We start from the raw sequence: 19,497 nt of genomic DNA, 5'->3' as shown, positions 1-19,497 counted from the left end.
TAAAGTTTAGTTTTGAAATCAACTGATTAAACATAATGCTTTTAAAGTAACCTCTTTTATAAAAATTGATTTATTTTTAACGTTAGGAATATGGTGATATGTCATGCAAATATTAGTCAGCCAAAAAGAAGGTCTATATTTAGCTAAATTACATATACATATTGATGGTAACTATATGCTTGGGTAACTAAAGTTAAACTTAAATCAATGCTTATTATTTATGTGTACAATAATCTTCCCAAATAAAATTTATTGTTTGGCCAAATAATAAACATTAAACTTTGTGTTTATTTTTTATTTAATTATGCAACCACTAAACCTTACCTCGTGTCGTAAAGTAAAGGTTAATCAAAGGTTATGACAAGTCTAAAGCTTATACATATTATATAGATGGAAATGATATATATTCTAGAAGCCCGATGAAGGATTAAGCTCAAAAACAGAGTTCGAAAAATGCAAAATGTACTCACGAAGCTATACTAAACGAAGTACAAGATATACGTACGGATATCACGACATATATATAGATATATCAAAATATAATAGTCATAAGATTCTAGCCGTGGCTCACGGAGTTTAAGACGGCTATTTATATATAGACAATACAGAGTTTAGAAAGTTAAAACAACTTATACAAACTTCCTCTCAATGTAAGCCTCTAGGCCAAAAATAAATACAAAAGTGAGAGATCTAAGTAAAATAATCAAAAAGACTTCAAAACAAGATAGCAATCCTCTGCTCTGTCACCATCAAGCAACTCACCGAGGTGGGTTGCAACCTGCATCTGAAAAACAACAACAGAGTATGGTATGAGAACCGGAGGTTCTCAGTATGGTAACAGTGCCCAATGATGTAAGATATAAGACTCCGGGACGCCAGAGGCAATCCTAGAACTTCATATCCATCACAAGATTCAACTTAAAGTATAACTAAAACATTAAAACATCACTTAAAACCATAATGATAAAGGGGTATTATAACTTAGTGAATTTCTAAACTAACAACTCTCCGTTGTCCCACAGCCTTCACCAACCTATCCTCCATGCGATCCCATCGCCACCGCCTTCCGAACCTCCTCAATCCCAATAGAATACACAAATAATACAATGCAAGTAAAGCACAAGTATAAGCATATATGTCAAGTAATTCAAATAGACAATTAGGCATGTTATACAATTAGGCAAGCAATACAAGTCGGCAAAGCAAGAAAATAGATAAAAGATGCGCATGATGAATGCCTGTCCTATCTGGCTGTGATATCACATTGTCAGTTCAACTGCCAACCCGACACATCTCCATGGAGATGTCATCCTTTGGTCTCATAATGGGAACCCCCGAGATATCGTGCCCAGATCACAGTCCAGGATGTCAGTGCTTGCACACTATAGTGATTCTGAAGGGATGCAAGCGGGATACTCTTGCCACGGACCTCACATCTCAACATAAGCGGGATTAACCACCGTCCTTACGCCGCCGCCGTAACCTCGACAGGTGGGATTAACCACCGTCCCTGCTAGGTGCATAGCGTCTCAATAATCTCATTAAAATATTTCATCAGTGGTTTGCATAATCATTTTATTCAGTATTCAGTAGTTTACCACTATCACAATTCATTCCGAACTCATTAGTTCACCACTTTCACAAGTTATTCCGAACTTATTAGTTCACCACTTTCACAATTCATTATCAATAATCACCAACACCATATGCCGCCTCCTCACTCAACCAAAACTGTCCTCAGTACTCCAGAAACTTAAGCCTCCGTTCTCTAACTTTTTACCAGAAATACCGAATTAAATTCACCTAGAACCTTCTCTATGTTTTGACATCCAAAAAAAGGCCAAACATTCTTAGATAAGTGTCACGGAAGTTTACAAGCTTGCTGGGAAGGTGAAACAGTTAAAAACAAGGTTTTTATTGAAAAACAGGGTAGTGTGCATACGCATAGAGGTGTGCGTACGCACAGAAAGTAAAATCTTCATTTTGTTTATAGGCATGATGTGTGGAAACGCCCTCAACAGAATGCACCTTCCAGCATGTGCGTGCGCACAGCTTGCAAAATTCAGTAGGTGGTGTGTGCGCACAGAGCGTGCTAGCACTTCCAATAGTAGGCATCCCCTATGTGTGCGTGCGCACAAGAGTGTGCGTACGCACGTTTTCAAAAATACACAGGGTGTGTATGCGCACAAGGCTATGCGTAGACACAAGTTAAAAATTGCCACTGATCATAGCACGCGCACAGCAGTGTGCGTGCACACACAAACCAGAAATCACAAATTCTGCAACATCACAGAATTCAGATTTCTTACACCAACTTTCAATGATCCTGTCTTTCTCTACAAAATTTAGATTTCTACAAAATTAATACCGTTTTAAAGCTCTTTGAATTACCTTTGATTTGATATAAAATTCATTCCATTTCAAAAACGGTAGTTCAATATATGATCCGTCAAAGTTCACAAAAATCCATTTTTACCAAAGATCACTAAATTCTCAAATCCTTAAAGTTCATAACCAAAACCAACTTAAAATCACACCAAACTCCAATTTACCTCATAACTTACCTTTTGTGTCACAAATCACCATTTACACCAATTTCCATTCACATTACATATTCCTCAATCTCAATTATCAATTATTTCACACTATAATATTTCTCAACTAACACAATCATCCATCATCTATATATCACCAACAATCATCATGATCAATCTTAATCTCAATCTTTAACACCATTTTATCAACATCACAATTCATCAAAACAACCCAAAATCATCAAATTATCATACATCATCATACAACAATTTCAACAACCAATTTAATACAATCCTATCCTATGAGTCACTAGCTTAAGTGTCCAGAAATATTATATATTACATAGAGGAAACTGAAACCATACCTTGGCCGATTCTCAATATGCACCAATTTACCAAAATGACCTCAACCAAATTTCCACAAGCTCTCAAGCCACCAAATCCACTTCCAAGTTATTCAAGTCACCAACATTCTCCATACAACACCAATTCAAGCTATATACACATAATTCATAACTAAATCAACCTAGAGTTTCATCAAAATTACAATTTCACAAGGGTTAAGAATAAACTCACCTTATCCAAGATTGATTGGATCAAACCCAATAGGAACCAAAGGCTAGAGTGTACCTAAACACCCAAAATCACAAAATTTTACTCAATACAAAACCCAAAAACTCAAAATTCTTAGGGCATGAAACTGGACAGGGAATTTCAAGAATCTTACCATAAGACTTAGCTAGAAATGACGGGCTTGGCGAGAGCTTCGCGTAGCCGCTGACGGCATGCTTATCGAAGCACTGTAACTCGAGATATGTCCACCAGAAGTGATGAGAAGTGAATAGTGTTTTTGAAACCCCTTCCTCTCTTCTCACTTCAGCTGCAGCTCTCACTCTCTAACGGTTATGGTGGCTGAACGAGGGTCGTTAATGTGTTTTTATATGTTGGGCTTGGGCCCAATCCAACCCGTTAGCGTTTTTGGCCCGTTTGCCCCAATTTCGGATCAAACATTTAAAATTAATGCCTGATTTTCAACTCTAAATATTTTTCTAAAGTTTTCTACTGTTTTTAATTATTCTCGCACAGCATCGGACCAATTTAAGTCGGTACTGTCGGTTCATTTACCGGTTCACATTTTTATGCGTTTTTTCGTAGAAAACTACATTTTCCAACTCAAAAAAATCTACTGAGTCCGAAAATCATATTTAAAATTTCTAATTCACATTCTAAATTTTTGGATCCTATTTTGGGAAATTTAATTATTTAATTAAACGGTTAATTAATCGCGGTTCTTACATCAGCGACATGCAGGATTATAAATAAGGTTATATATTCAACTCTAGGGGAGAAAAGTATAGTCTCATTAGGTATCTCAAGAAAGTTATACAACTAAAAAATGCATAAGATTTGTTATACTTCAGCAATAATCTGATGGATAACGAATTTATACACTTACAGTTATTGTGTATTTTATTAGTATCTTTGTCAGATATTTGAGTCAGAGAAGATTGAATCACTAAATAGTAGACAACCAAATTTTGCTATACCAAAATATTACATGTTCATACATATGAAGTCAGAAACTAAAGTTGGAGATCATTTGGTGTTCAAATTCTGATTTTGTTGGATGTCAAAACAATTTTAATTCATTGCAGGTATATTCATATGTTCATTGAAAGAGTTCTTTGAAAAAATGTTGATAAGATATTTATTACTCTTTCCACTAAAGCACTTGAATATAAAACACATTTTGAATGGCATCCGATTAGGTGACTACAAACACATGTCACAAATTATGAATATATATTTGAAAGACCACTTGAGTTATTTTATGATAATGTGTTAGTAGTCTAATATTTTAAATTGTTATTAAACAAGAGAATTCAGAGTGTTTAAGTGCCTAATGAGCAAATTAGCACAAACTCTATAAATGTATGCATATTTAGTTTATAAAAAACAAACGTCAAAGTCTTTTGTGCAGATACTATTCATATGAATGTCAGCGGCGAATTTAAGGGGGCTAAAGTGGCCATGATCTCACAACTAGAAAATGGATTAATACAGACAGATTTACAGACGGATTTAGTCTTTATTACAGACGGATTTTTGGTTACCAACGAAATTAACGACAGATTTTGTCCCTTTGTAAAAGCCCCGTCGAAAATTATTTACCGACGAATTTTTTTTCGTCAAAAAATTACAGACGGATTTTTACCAGTTACCGACGAATTTTTCCTCTGTAAATTTTCTATCCATTTCCCAAAGGCGACGAACTTTCCGACGGATTTTTCGTCTGTAATTACAGACGGATTTTTAGACGGATTTTCTGTCTGTAATTACAGACAGATTTTCCGACAGATTTTCCGTCTGTAATTACAGATGAATTTTCCGACAGATTTTTCGTCTGTAATTTGAACTTTGAAAAATCATCCCACATTCTGATTACAGATAGAAAATCCGTCTGTAAATCCGTCAGTAAGGTAAAATAGAATTTTTTTATTTTTCTAAATGCAAAATAAACTTGTTTTCATATAAAATAAATATAAATTTAATACAAATTTTTATCTAATTTGTATTCGAATATTTATAATATTTCAAAAAATAAACAAATTCATCGTATTATGAAGTACTATAAACAAGCAAGTCAATATAATTCAAAACATAAACAAAATGTATTGATCATCAACTATAATTCCTAGTATATTGTTCAACTATACTAAAACTATCAGCTATAGTCTTCAATGTCATCTTCATCCTCATCATCATCATAGTCCTCATCCGAAGACATTGAGGGTGGCGACGGTGGTAGTGGAACTGCACTAGAACTACTTGACGCTCTAACCTTCTTATAATAGCTAATCTTTCTTTTGTGACACATTTAACTTGGACGATAAGAGCTATATTTCTCACTGGAAGTGCTAGTTTCCACAACAGGACTTCTGGTTGCCACAGGAGAAGAATCAGGTGATTGTTTCTTCTTCTCAGCAGTAAGAACTTGAGAGAGAGCAGCTACTGCTGCTGCTCTTTGTGATCCTTGACTTCTTCCAGTTGTCTTAGGGCTAGAACTTTTGGTTCTGGATGATGATTTAAATGCAGAGTTTAAAGCAGCCAAAGCTTCTGCTCTTTGTCTTGGTCCTCCTTGATTCAGCCCATTCAATCTATCCTGTGACTGTGAGAGTAGAAAGTATTAGAAAGAAAGGCAAGTTCCAACGGAGTATGAAATCATCATGATCTGTGACTTGATTTGGAGATGTTCAATTTAATTTAAAAACTATGATATCTTTCCTTCATTTTTCTTTTTGGCAAATTTAATTTAAATACTATGATATTCTTTCCTTCAATTTTCTTTTCGGCAAAGATGGAAAAACCTGAACCTGTACCTACCTAAATATAATTATTAAATTTACCACTAATAACAAAAGAAAAGATACCATATACAATATGCTTAAATGCTTCATCATTATCCTACACCCTCTTGTTAGGAGAACCTACTTTTGGTTGAATTTCATTGACTATAAAACAACAAAGAAAAACATAGTTTATACAATCTTAAATATGTTGCCATACCATACTGGATGTCATATTAGAAGATGAATTAAAGGCATTAGACAAGGCAGAAAGCTTCAGCTCTTTGTCTTGGTCCCCCTTGACTTGGCCCATTAGACTTTTCCTGTCAACATATTCAGCAAGCATAGTTAAACAGATATTCATTGCACAACATATTTACTGTACAGCATTAGAGTAAGAAAAATAGCAAAATTTTTGTTATCAGAATTAATAACTCAGGTCTATACCTCTACAGCATGGCGAATCCCGAAGAGTAATGTCACCTTTTTCTGGAAAGAGTTCCCCTGTACCTGCATTGCATCAGGAAATAATCCATAAAGTGGCTCATTTTGAAACATGGACATGCATATGGATTACCTAATCAATTTCAGAAATCACACATATATCCGATATACTTCAGCTAAGTATATGTATTGATAGCATTATGTAGCACTATAATAAATATAATAGTAACTTTTACATGCAGAAAACTGTAATCAACAACTGCAGAGGATAATAATTGCCAGAACAAAGTCATTTCTAAGAAAATAAGACAAATAAAAAATTGGAATTATGTTATGTTGTAGCACATACCGAAGCTTTAGCATGGTCCCATGGAAAGTATGTTGTGAAAAAGCATGGTTCATTCCTTTTTGTTACTTTATATAGCGGTACCCGAGGAGATAGTCCCTCTAGTGATACAGCCTTATCTATATAGCTCTGAGAAAATTTTCCAGAAGAAATCAAGTAAAGGACAATATGAGAAATAAATGCTCGAATCTGTTGAGCATGTTTACCTGGCCAATTTCAAAATCATTTTGTTTTTCTTTTGGGTCCACAGACTGGCCAATCCAAACAAACACTTCTGCACTTCTTGTACAAATCAATCAAATCATTTTTCTCTGAGTCAGATCCCCTATAGTTTGCTTCAAACTCCTCAATATCAGCTTCAGTGACCTGTTAGCAAGTATCATAAAACCTTGTAAATGCAAATAAGAACTGTGCGACAAGAAATCAGAACAAAATCAGGATCAACGCAAACAACCTTCTTGTACATTGTTCTAAAGTAGTTGTGAAGATTCTTGACAACATCCCCGGCAAGGTTCTGATTTTCAGAAACAAATATAAATGAATAATGTTGATGTACATGACACGAAAAAAAATGCTGAAATGCTTATATTGCATTCTGCTGTAATAAAATCATCATAACAAGAGCAGATTCCTCCACAAATAGTTGACAGACCATAAAAGTTTAATTTGAATGAATCTAGAAAAATGCAAATTACAGATATGTTATCTTGTGGTTTTAATGTTGTAAATGCATCTACAGATACGAGAAACCAAGAACACTCACAGCATCATCAACACAACTAATCTTATCATAAATGGCTCGCTTTTCTTCATCCCCAAGAATCGAGATAACATTTTTCAGTTGCTGAAATTTTGCTTTAGCTCCTGTAAATGATTAATTGAACCATAAACATCAAATTTAATAGATGGTCAGAGGCCTAATTAGACAAAAACCTGTTTGATGCTATTGTTAAATGGAGTGTTCAAAGAGCTTCAATAGTATTTTGCTGAGAAGATACTAAATTTTTATGGATATTTCAAAAATTTTCAGAATATTAAAGGGTACAATGGAATCTTTGGATATCAACGTGGCTCCACCCTGCTTACTGTAAAACAGAAAACATTAGATAAATACCTCATCACCAGGGTTCTTGTCAGGATGCAGCCTCAATGCTAACTTGTAATAAGCCTTCTTTATTTCCTGTTGTGATGCTGTTCTCTCTACACCAAGTACCTAAGAGCAAAGAAGCAACAGGTTAGTGTCCAAAATATCAGTGCTCTCTGCGCATTGATACAAATCAAGAAATGGAAACGGGTAAGTCATATACTCATATCTCAAAGAGTAGATGATCACCTAAGTCTTGATTAAAAACTCGCATCTGCAAGAAAAAAGCTATTTAAAACAGAAAAGCATTCAAGGAATATTTTAGTTATTATTAATTATAAGTTTATAACTAGCATGCCAAAAAAGAAAATGTCCTTAACACCAAGGTGGACATAAAAAATCTTAACTCAATGCATCAAATTGATCTATATTTTCAAAGTCTTCATAGGAAAATAACTCATTCTGTATGTTAAAGACACAAGTACCTTATTATCAATAAACTCATCTACCATCAACAACAATATTCATGAAAAGTACCAAGAACTTCAAACTCTCATCAGTAACAGTCATCCTCTTAAGCTTAAGCTCTTCAAGAAAAGGGTACTTTTCAGCAAACACCACAAGCCAAAAGTGAATATCAGCACCCCAATTTGCAGGAACCAAGTTGAAATCAGAGAAACGTGGCTTCCCTTTCAGTATAACACTTCTTATGTTTGGGAACCTTCGGGTTAAGATCTCAGGGGACACAGAGTAGCAGTTACCTATGAACACGTTCCTCCTTGACCATCTCTCAGCGTTGTACCACTCCTTGCAAACCAGTGACACAGAGCTTCTGTCCTTTCTTGATTTCAGCATCCCAATAACATGCTCAAGAACCTCATCTGGAAAACACAATGAATCTCTTAGAAGGATCACTATCACACTACAGCAAGAAGCAGCAGCAAAAGAAAAAAGATAGTGCAGTGAAAAGAATCACCAAAAATTGAAAAATCATGAGGAAAAAAGTTTCAACAACAAATTTTAAATCAAACTAATTACTAAAATCAGAAAAAAACAAATCTAACTAAACCTAATGTAATCAAAACCTAAAAATCCACTAATCAGAAAACAAATCTAACTAAACTAATTACTAAAATCAAACTAATTAAACAAAATTAATTGAACTTAACAGAAATTAAAAGAATTTTGAAACCAAAACCTGGAAGCATTGACTGGAGGAGATGATGGCTGCGGCGCTGAGAAGATATGCGAGCCAGAACTGAGTGGGGATAAAAGGAGAGAGAGAGGCGCGGTGGTGGTGGGGATAGACGCTGCTGCAGGTGGCGCCGGCGTGCTGGAGCTCACCTAAGACGAAGAGAATAGGAGCTTGAGCTTGATTTGTTCTGCGAACGAGAAAGAACGAGAGAGACAGGGGCTGTGTTCTACTGGTTCAGTGTTTAAAAGAGAGGAGAAGAAGGAGAAGGTAGATGCGGTGGTTAGGGTAGCGACGGTGGCGCTGTGAGTGAGAAAAGGAGAAGAAGAAGCTCATGCGTGCGACGGAGAAGTTCCTTGAAGGAGAGAGGAACAACTTTGATCTCTGATATTTTGTGTGTGTAAAAGGAGCTCGATTGGGTGGTGATAAAATTAGGGTTACCTTAATATTTCCGACGGAAAATTTAAATTACAGACGGATTTTTCGTCTGTAATAATTTAATAAAATGCAGCGTTCTGTCTATTTAATTACAGACGAATTTTCTGTCTGTAACTATTTTCACAAAAAAAATTAATTTTACAGACAGATTATCGATGGATTCTGTTTTTTGTCTGTAATTTATGTTAATTCTTTTTTTTTTGTTTTTCGACAAAAAATCCCTCTAAAATTCTGTCTGTATTTCCGTGGGATAAAATTCGTCGGAAATATCCGTCTGTAATAACTAGTTTTCTAGTAGTGTGATCTCTCCCAATTTTTTTTTAAAAAAATTAGTACTATTATTATTATTATAGATTAAATATATTTTAGTATATTACACACTGAAAAAATTTACATGTTAGTAACTTAATATGCATAAATTATAATGTGTATTATAATATATTAGTAGCAATTAATAAATAGATTTAAAAAATAATAAAATCGTATAAATATATAAATAATTGAAAAGTTATTAAAAAATATAGGTTTAGATTAATGTAAAAAGATAATAACTATAAAAAAAAATTTTGTTTTGACTATTTTTATAATAATAATAATAACAACTGAATAGACTTTTTAAACAATAAAAATTATTAAATCAAGAGTTTAAAACAAGATAGAAGACAAATTTTTAGCAGATTATATAATTGTATATGTTGAAAAAGAGAATGCTTTAAAATTTATTTTAGATGGTAAATTGAAATTTTAGTTATGTGAAATATCGCAGAATAAATTAAAAATATCAAATTTCTAAAGTATATAGTTGAATGTTGATTTTTATATAATATAATTATTAATTTTGACCTATATACTATGAATTATATTTTGTTCACTTGTTGTTCATGTTATATTTTAATTTATTTTGTATTTAATTTGGTCTTCTCTTATAAATTTTTTGGATCTGCAACTGATGGATGTTATATTATTTTATGATATATTGGTTCAGGTGCGAGTGTGTATTTAAATGTTCATATGGTTTAGACAATTTTACAAATATATATGTTTCTAAAAAAAATATTTAGTTTTATTTTTATTCTGACTCGTGATCTCTTAAAGTTTATTATAGTAGGATCAGTTGGAAATAGGCATGCATGAGATTATTTTTGCAAGTAATTTCTAAAATTTTTTATCCAAATTTAATCTATGTCGTTGAGTATATTAGTATGGTGATCATCGTGATTTTATGGTGACACTAATGTATTATGATAATTCCATAACTGATATATGAGACAGACCAAATTATTAAAGTAATAAAAAAATAGCTTTCTAATTTGCACATAAAACAAGTCCCTAATCTATTCACAGGTAATACATATAACAATCATAATCACAGAATTAAGCTATTTCATATTAAATAACTTATATGACGGTAATTTTGTTTATTGTCATAAATGATGAATTAAATAAGTCATTATTTTTTTTTATTTGAAATTAAAAGATTAAAACTAGATATAATATTTTATTTGGATTTTGAGGTTTAATAATAAGTGTCACATTCAAATATAAATAGTGACTTCAGAGTTTTGGTCCTTAATACATCAAAGTCACCTCCGTAGCTTTTTTTTTTTCATTAGAGGGATTGCGATTCAGTCATATTAAAGATACAAAAAACTTTAGTGAAAGAAAATAAAAAAATCGAAAAATTAAATTTTTTCAATCATATTCACAAATTCAAATACACTTTTATTTTTAAGTATTTATTTTTTAATAATTTAATATAAATAGTCTTAGAGTTAAAAAATTCTAAAAATTTTCAACACATTTCCCTCTTCTTTTCTCGTATAAAAAATCACTTTACAAAAATTTGTTGTATAAAAGTTGCATATTTTTTACAAACTTAAATACAATTACGTAGCATCAGTGTGTTTAACTTTACTTTTGTTTATATATTTGAAATAAATTTCAAATTAATATGCGTTCTTAGTTATTAATATAAGATATATCTAAAATACTTTATATAATTAAAATAAAATAAAAAATATTTAAAAAAATAATTTTTACTTTAATTTAATAAAATTTTAAAATTTATGTCCCATGTCATATCATATTTGTATCAATATTCGTACATTATAGATTCTAATAAAAGAAAAAGAACACATTAATTTAGAAAATAAAAAATATTTTAGCAATATTATGAAATTTTATAACTAAATAAGATTATTTTTTGAAATTAAGTTTTAATTAATATAGTTAATAGTATATTGATTAATTTTCTTAAAATAATATTATTGTTAGAGTTAAAATATAAAAAGATTAATACTATGTCAATATCTTAAATAACACAAATATTTTAAAATAAAAAAGGTACACGTATTTTGAAAGGGAAAATCTAATCCATTAAAAATAATATTTTTTTTATCTTGAATTGTATTTTGCTTTTATAAAGGGGAAAAAAAAGCAAAGAATAGCTACTTAGCTGAAGTAGAGAGTTTTTTTTTTTAATTATTGAAACGAGGATTTAAAGCCAAAATTACAATATAGGTTTAATTAGTTTGTTTGGTCTCTATAATTTTGTAAAATTTTTAATTAGGTTCTTATATTTTTTTTTTAATTGGATTTTTGCACTAATTTTTTTTTTAATTAAGTCCTTTTTAATAATAATTGGCTTAATTTTATAGGGATCCAACTAAAAAAATTAGTATAAAGATCTAAATAAAAAAAAATATAAGAACCCAATTAAAAAAAATTAGTGTAAAGACTCAACTAAAAAAATTATAAAAATTTAATTAAAAATTTCACGAAATTATAAAGAGCAACAGAATAATAAAACCTACAAGATATTAGCCATCTGGGATAATTATCCAGCTAAAGTAAAGAGTTTGGTGGCGAAAGAGGTGGCACCATACAAGAGACAACCAAGGTTTAGAGGCCCATGTTTTTTGAGTTGCCCAACGAATGCAGCAATCTACGTTTGAAGTATTTTATGCCGACCAAAACGATACACTTGCTAACTTTTTTTTTTATGGAAGTGAGATTAATGATATTTATAAATATTGTCATTTTTGGTAATTTTAAAACTTATAGAAAATATATAAATGAAGAGTCTGATTTTTATATTTTAAATTTTTTAATTTTTTTAAAATAAAAATTAGACAGTCTAATTTCTATATATCTTTCAAAAATTAAAATGTCTTATTTATATATCTCAAATTAAACAGTGTCACCAAAAAAACAGTGTCACATTTAAAATTAACATTTTAATCGTTCATAATTTAAAAAAAATATTATTGTCAATTTAATATTAAAAATAAAAATCCGGTGCTGTGTTCTCTGTAAAACACTAAAACCATTGAATCTTTGCCGCCACTCAGGCGGAACTTTTTCTATCAAAATTTTGTAAAACACGGTTGCCAATTTATGTGGTACTAGTTATTTGCTTTAATAATTTAGCAAATTTGTATTTTAAAATTGATAAAGAAAAAATTAAAAACAAAAGGTGTTTCGTAAGTCGTAACCAAAAAGAAAGCATTCTTTATAGATACTATCCAAACTATTCATTATTATACCAATTTGAAGCATTTTTGTTTTCTTATTAAATATTTTAATAAAAATTTGTCAAATTATTGTAGAAAAATTTTATCCTTTTCTCAGCGTACAAGTCAAGATTAATATATTGTGAATTTTGCTAGTTGTTTGAGTATTTAGGAACATTTAAATAAACTTCTTTGATTTGGGTTCTGGAGAGGGGCGGTAAGAGCAAGGAAAAAAGATTAAAAACTAAATTTTTAAAATGATTCATCGAATTAATTTACAGTTCTAATTATTCTAATTTTTTAAATTTAAAATTTGTTATATTATTTTAAAATTCATTTTTGGATATTATATTAATTTTTGAATCTTTTTGAGTCAATGAACAAAATGCTAAAATGACTTTAACTTCTTATCATGTTGGATACATGACTAATCGGTCATTTTAACGCTTAAACAAGACAAAAATGAAAAGATGAAAAAGAGTTTATATGATATGTAAATAGTTTTATTTCTTTTATTCTTTAAAACGACTTCATTTTTATCTTTTTTTTTTTAAAGAAAAAGAACTCAACACAACATGGTAGAGTATAAAGAACAAACAAAAATAAAACTAATCATTATTAACAAACTGAGAAACTCAATCCATAGTCATCTTCGATATTGCTATCAACAATCATAAGAGTCAATATCATACCTGATCTTGCCTGTAAGATAGATCGGCCTCAAGTCCTCGAGAATAGTCGAGCTATGTGCTGCAAGGTTGAACGTCCGTCTCTTGGAATCCGAATTCTTTATGTTCGTCGTGAGCGTGAGAACACGAGCAATATCAAAAGAAGGGAATGTACCTACAAAAGGCACTCCGAAACTTAAGTCAGTGTGTATTCTAGTTTACTCAGGAAAAACTTAGATCTTTGGAAATAGTTTACTTCCCTTTTATATGTGACGAGTTCTTTGTCCGTTATATTCTCGGCATTACTGTTTAACTGAATGATATCGTAACCGACCTTATTTTGTCGTTGGAACGTCGGTTATGATGGAGATGTTATTGTCGCCTAGTTATAGCTCATACTTCCGAATAGTAACGGAAGATGACGAGGTACATCATATGTTGCTAATGGTTATGGGGCCGAGTTATAACGTACAATAATGACGACCATTATTATGAGATAATGATGATCATATCACAGCCCCCAAGCTTAGCCTGAGGAAGATTTTAATGAAGCAGGTTGAGCTTTTTTTGGATGAGTTATAACTCGGTTTGCGTGGGTTAGTGGATGAGCCCCCAGATCAACTTACTTCATTAAAAGATGGTTTTGTGTTTTAAATTTGTGGTACGTAGGGAGTCGTGTCCGTTATTTTCTGATGAAAGAGAAAGAGTAATGGTTTCATTTAAGTTTGCTGATTCCCAATGTTGGGTACACTGTTTGATGTGGCTTTGGGAGTGGGGGTTATCATTTGGAACGTTTTGTTCTTTTAATTGCTTTAATCCTTTCAGATTTTTGTTGGCTTTTGGTTATATGCTTGCTTCTTTAAAGAATGAGTAAGAGAGGTATGATTCTCCTTTTCCATTTCTGATCCGTTTCTTCTGCTTTCTGTTTAATCTTGTACTGCTTTGTGAGATAATGGGTTTTGAGAAAGAGAAAAAGGATAAGGTGGATTGGTCTTATGATTGGGTAGGGGAAGATGTTAAATCACGGGTGTCACTTTTCTCTGATGAGGCGGCGGTGAGGGAGGTGGATGTTAATAAAATAGTGTGGGTGGGTTCCGGAGTGAAAGTAGAGTTGTTACCATGTAGTGTGGATGATAGAGTTTATCACCGAGAGTGGGGGTTTGGGTTCTTCTACATGCATAGTTGTGTGCTTGAGGAATTGCGGGTTAGGCTTCCGTTTACGGAGTTTGAGTGTCAGGTTCTTAAGCAGCTCAACTGCGCTCCATCACAGCTTCATCCCAATGGGTGGGCGTTTTTGCGATCGTTTGAGGTTTTGATGGAATTCTTAGAGGAGGTGCCTTCTGTGGATCTATTCTTTTCTTTATTTCAAGCTAAAGGGGTGTGGAAGGGGGGTTGGGTGAACTTCAATAGTACTCCGGGATTTGGGATTTTCAAACTTTACATGTCTTCTTTTAAAGACTTCAAAGTGATGTATTTTAAAGTCAGGAGTTCAGAGGAGGACTTCCCGTTTTTTATTGATGAAAATCTTGCTGAGAAGTTTCCTCTATTTTGGTTCTCGGAGCCGCAAAATATACTCGGCCCAGAGGTGATATCGCCGAGGAACGAGTGTCTGATAGAGTTTTTGGTGGAGAATGTTGATCGGAAAAATTTGATATCGATTTATGAGTTGCTGAAGTGGGAGGAGGATAAAGGTGCTGTTGTAGAGTATTTGGGTGAGTTTTTAGGGCTTATGTTGATGTCTGTCTTTTTTTCTGAAAAGTCTAACATGAATTGTTTTTTGTAGGTGGGAAGTATCCTGGCGTTTCTGCTGCGTCTCTGAGGACGCGGTTCAAGAATAAGAATTTGGAGAAAGAGGTATCTTCATCTAATGCTGAGAAGGTTGTTGGGACTGGCGAGGTTACGCAGCCTCGTCAAGGTCGGAGGAAGGTGATTGTGAAGAAAAGAAAGAAGTCCAACCTTGTGGATTTATCGGATGATTCTGATGAAAAAGAGTTAGGTGTTCCTCTGGAAGAGATACATGCTTTTATTGGAAATCAAAAAAGGCTTCATGATGACAAGTCATCCTAGCCTATTTTAACTAGTCTTTTTCTTTTGTTTTCATTAGAATTATGCACTTTCTTGAGCTACAAGCAAGCTAATTGAGTAGATTTTCATGTTTCCCTTGATTGAACCAACCATATATGAATTTATGCCATTTCATGAGGTTTTATGCTATATTTGTTGCATATTCTGAAAGAATGAATATCTCATGATTTTGAGCATAGCTTTGATGAGTTTGGTTGATTAATGATAGGTGAAGAAAGCTTGGAGAAAGGTTGAAGCAAAGAGGAATGGCTAGGAGTGAAGAGAGGACAATGGAATAAGTGAAATTGAACCAGGAAGCAAGAAGTTAGCCCCAACGTTAGCCCCCTAACTTGGAGGCTAAGTTGGAACTTGAAATTTCCTCCCTGGCCATCCCACGTTTGCGCCAACGTTAGCCCCCTAACTTGGAGGCTAACGTTGGCACATGAATTCCTCCCTGGCTATCCAACGTTTGCACCAACGTTAGCCCCCTAACTTGGAGGCTAACGTTGGCACATGAATTACAATGGGGAAGGAGCCAACGTTTGCACCAACGTTAGCCCCCTAACTTGGAGGCTAACGTTGGCACATGAATTACAAAGGGAGAAGGGGCCAACGTTTGCGCCAACGTTAGCCCCCTAACTTGGAGGCTAACGTTGGCGCCACTAGCACAAAGGGAAGGCCAACGTTAGGGTCAAAGTTAGACCCCTAACGTTGGCACCAACGTCCAAACCAGAAAAATGTGCCAACTGATATGAAAAGTTGGAGCCAAAGTTAGACCCCTAACTTTGGCTCAAACTTTTGGTCCAACTTTTGCTAACCTCAAAACCGGTTCAATTGGTTCACTTCGGTTCTTCTCCAAACTTCAAGAGCAATCAACCAAGGCCTCTTTCAACCCAATTCCACCAAGAGCAAAGGCCCAACTCAAGGCTTGAAAATCATTTGAAGAAAGTGTATAAATAGGATAGAATTCAAGTTCTTCGGGGAGCTTTCCTTTTAGAATTTTCATAATAGTTTTCGGAGAGCTTTTGAACTTTAATTTCTTTGCTTTCATTGCTTTCATTTTCAATTTACACTTGTCTTGGATCTTGGATTGGAGAATTGAAGAAATTCTGTTTCAATCTCAATCTTGGATCTCTCTGTTTCTTTACTGTTAATTGAATTTCATTTCCGGTTCATTGCTCTTCATCTATTCTCTTTGCAATTTACAATTCCCTTGCAATTGTTCTTGTTGGATCTAGGAAGGCATTGAGATCTAGACTTGGTTTTCTAGTCTCTGGGCCTTGAGATCTCAATTTTACATTCTCTGTTTCTTGTTTTTAATGTTCATTTATTTTACTGCTTCAAGATCCGGTTCAATTCCAATTCCCTTTCCCTCTTCTGTTTGATGCAATTTAATTTTTCCTTGTTTAATTTCTGCAAATCCACATCCCAATCCCCTTTACATTTCAAGCAATTTACATTCCTTGCACTTTAAGATTCCGCAATTTACATTTCTTGTACTCTAAGTTTCTGCCATTTAATTTCTTGTTCCTTAAGATTCAGCAATTTAATTTCCTGCATTCTTTACTTTCATGCAATTTACATTCTGCAAATCACAAATCACCCAACCAACACTCGATTCGCTTGACTAAATCAACCACTAAACTAAAATTGCTCAATCCTTCAATCCCTGTGGGATCGACCTCACTCCCGTGAGTTATTATTACTTGATGCGACCCGGTACACTTGCCGGTTAGATTTGTGTGTTTTGGGAGAAATTTATTTTTCACCAAAATACTCATCACTTCACGAGATTTCTGAACAAAGTGAGGCATTTTCGGTTTGGGGAAAAGAGTATCCTTATATGGCTGTTGTTGACGAGTATTGCCAATCGTCGGCTGATGTTACTCTTGCAAAGGAAGTTGGGGATATGGCTATTGGGCAATATATGCAGGTAATAACCTACTGACTTTTCCTTAATTTTCCTTTGGTAGTCTTATGAGTTTTGGTTTATTTTGTTCTCTAGGTGGTTGGGCTGCGTCTTGCAAGTCTTGGGCGCAGCCAGGAGTTGAAATATAAGGGGGTTGCTGCGGAAAAGGGGGAGGTTTCTGTTTTGAAGGAGGAGTTGGTTAAGTGTAAGGGTCTTGCTGCTGAGCTTCAAGCTCGTTTGACTGAGACCGAGAAGTTGCTGAAGGAGACTAAGGAAAGTTATTCTAAGGATGTGGAGGATTTGAAGAAAAAGGAAAGTGATCTGGTGAACCTGCAAAGTCGTCTGATTGAGGTTACTGCTCAGTTTAAGGATATGGAGAAGAAAAAGGCGGATGAGATATTGGATTCGTTTGTTGAAGGTTTTGAAAGGGCAAGGTTGCAGGTTAAGTTTTTGGTTCCGGATGCCGATCTCTCTGGCATGGATCCTGGAAAGATAGTGCGAGATGGTCAGCTGATTGAAGATGATGGTGACGCAGAAGATGAAGCCGATAATGTTTAGCGTGATTTGTTAGGAAACTTTTTTGAATTTGTTTTGCATATGTAACAGTATAGCCCGTGCTTTTTGAACTTATCTTGAATTGACTTGTTTGAATTTTGAATTTGATGCTTTTTATAAAAGCTATTTGTGATTGTTCGGATATTTTTCCGAGTTTATTGGTGTTGTGGTTGATGATGTTATCTGATGAATGTAGTTTGTAGATTTGCCGAGTATTGGCATTTGTCTGAGCTGTATTGATAGATTGATAAGATCGATTTTATTTGATAGAAAAGAAAAAATAAGATAATATATGTCTCCTATGTATTCGGAGTTGTTTTGAACCTTTTACATACAAAGGTGCAGGTAGGCTAGCCTCGTTAAAACCTCTCCAAGCAAAACCCTTTGGGATAAAATCTTGGTAGTAGGAAAAAGAGTACAAGCCTGTCCCTGTCTTTTAACTATAAAATTTCTTTAAGGAAGACACGTTCCATGTATTAGGCAAGAGTTTACCATCTAGTGATTCTAGCTTGTATGCTCCTTGGCCGAGTGCTTCGGATACTCGGTATGGGCCATCCCAATTGGCTGCTAGCTTTCCATGTGTTGGTGGTTTCCAAGCAGTTTCAGTTTTGCGGAGGACTAAGTCTCCTTTAACGAATGATCTGTTTCTGACCGACTTGTTGTATTGTCGAGCTATGGCTTGCTGCGTTGCGCATTGCTTCAAGGCGGCGAGGTCTCTAACTTCTTCAATGATGTCGAGCTCGGATCTCCGAGCTTCGTCTTGGTTGTCGATATAGGTTCGGATTGAGTTCTGGGAGATTTCCAGGGGGATCATGGCTTCTGATCCATATACCAGCCTGAATGGCGTTTCCTTTGTTGATGTTTGTGGGGTGGTGTTGTATCCCCAGAGTACCTCGGGTATTAATTCGGCCCACAGTCCTTTGGCGTCATCTAGTTTTTTCTTTAGTGCATGCAGGATGACCTTGTTTGCGGCCTCAGCTAGTCCGTTTGCTTGAGGATGTTCAACAGAGGCAAAGTGTTGCTTTATTTTGAGATTCTGCAAAAAAGATTGGAATTTCTGATCGGCAAACTGGCGACCGTTGTCAGTTGTGATATGTTGAGGTATGCCGAAACGGCAAATAATGTTTTTCCAAACGAATGAAATCATTTGTTGTGATGTTATTTTTGCTAGAGGTTGGACTTCAACCCATTTGGAGAAATAGTCAATTCCGACAATAAGAAATTTTACCTGGCCTGGTGCCGTGGGGAATGGCCCGAGTATATCCAAACCCCATTGGTTAAACGGCCAGCTGATATCTGAATGATGCATTTGCTCGGCAGGGATGTGTATCAGTGGTGCGTGTCTTTGGCAATTGTTGCATGACCTTATTTTCTGTTGGCTGTCCTGTTTCAAAGTCGGCCAGA

General features: G+C 34.0%; 1 protein-coding gene across 1 annotated transcript; it reads left to right on the top strand.

Annotated features, from left to right (window-relative positions):
* Positions 1–14,517: 14,517 nt before the first annotated feature.
* Positions 14,518–18,096, top strand: LOC148562573 (uncharacterized). Its single transcript, XM_088489666.1, has 4 exons — positions 14,518–15,277; positions 15,349–15,607; positions 17,412–17,562; positions 17,635–18,096. Exons 1-4 carry the CDS (start codon positions 14,518–14,520, stop codon positions 18,094–18,096), a joined length of 1,632 nt encoding a protein of 543 aa, XP_088345792.1.
* Positions 18,097–19,497: the final 1,401 nt, after the last annotated feature.

The sequence above is a fragment of the Arachis ipaensis genome, chromosome B6 (assembly GCF_059453495.1).
Source record: "Arachis ipaensis isolate K30076 ecotype BB chromosome B6, ASM5945349v1, whole genome shotgun sequence".
NCBI classification, from domain to species: Eukaryota; Viridiplantae; Streptophyta; class Magnoliopsida; order Fabales; family Fabaceae; genus Arachis; species Arachis ipaensis.
The sequence above is the reverse complement of the archived record's forward strand: the minus strand, read 5'-3'. Positions and strand labels throughout refer to the sequence as shown.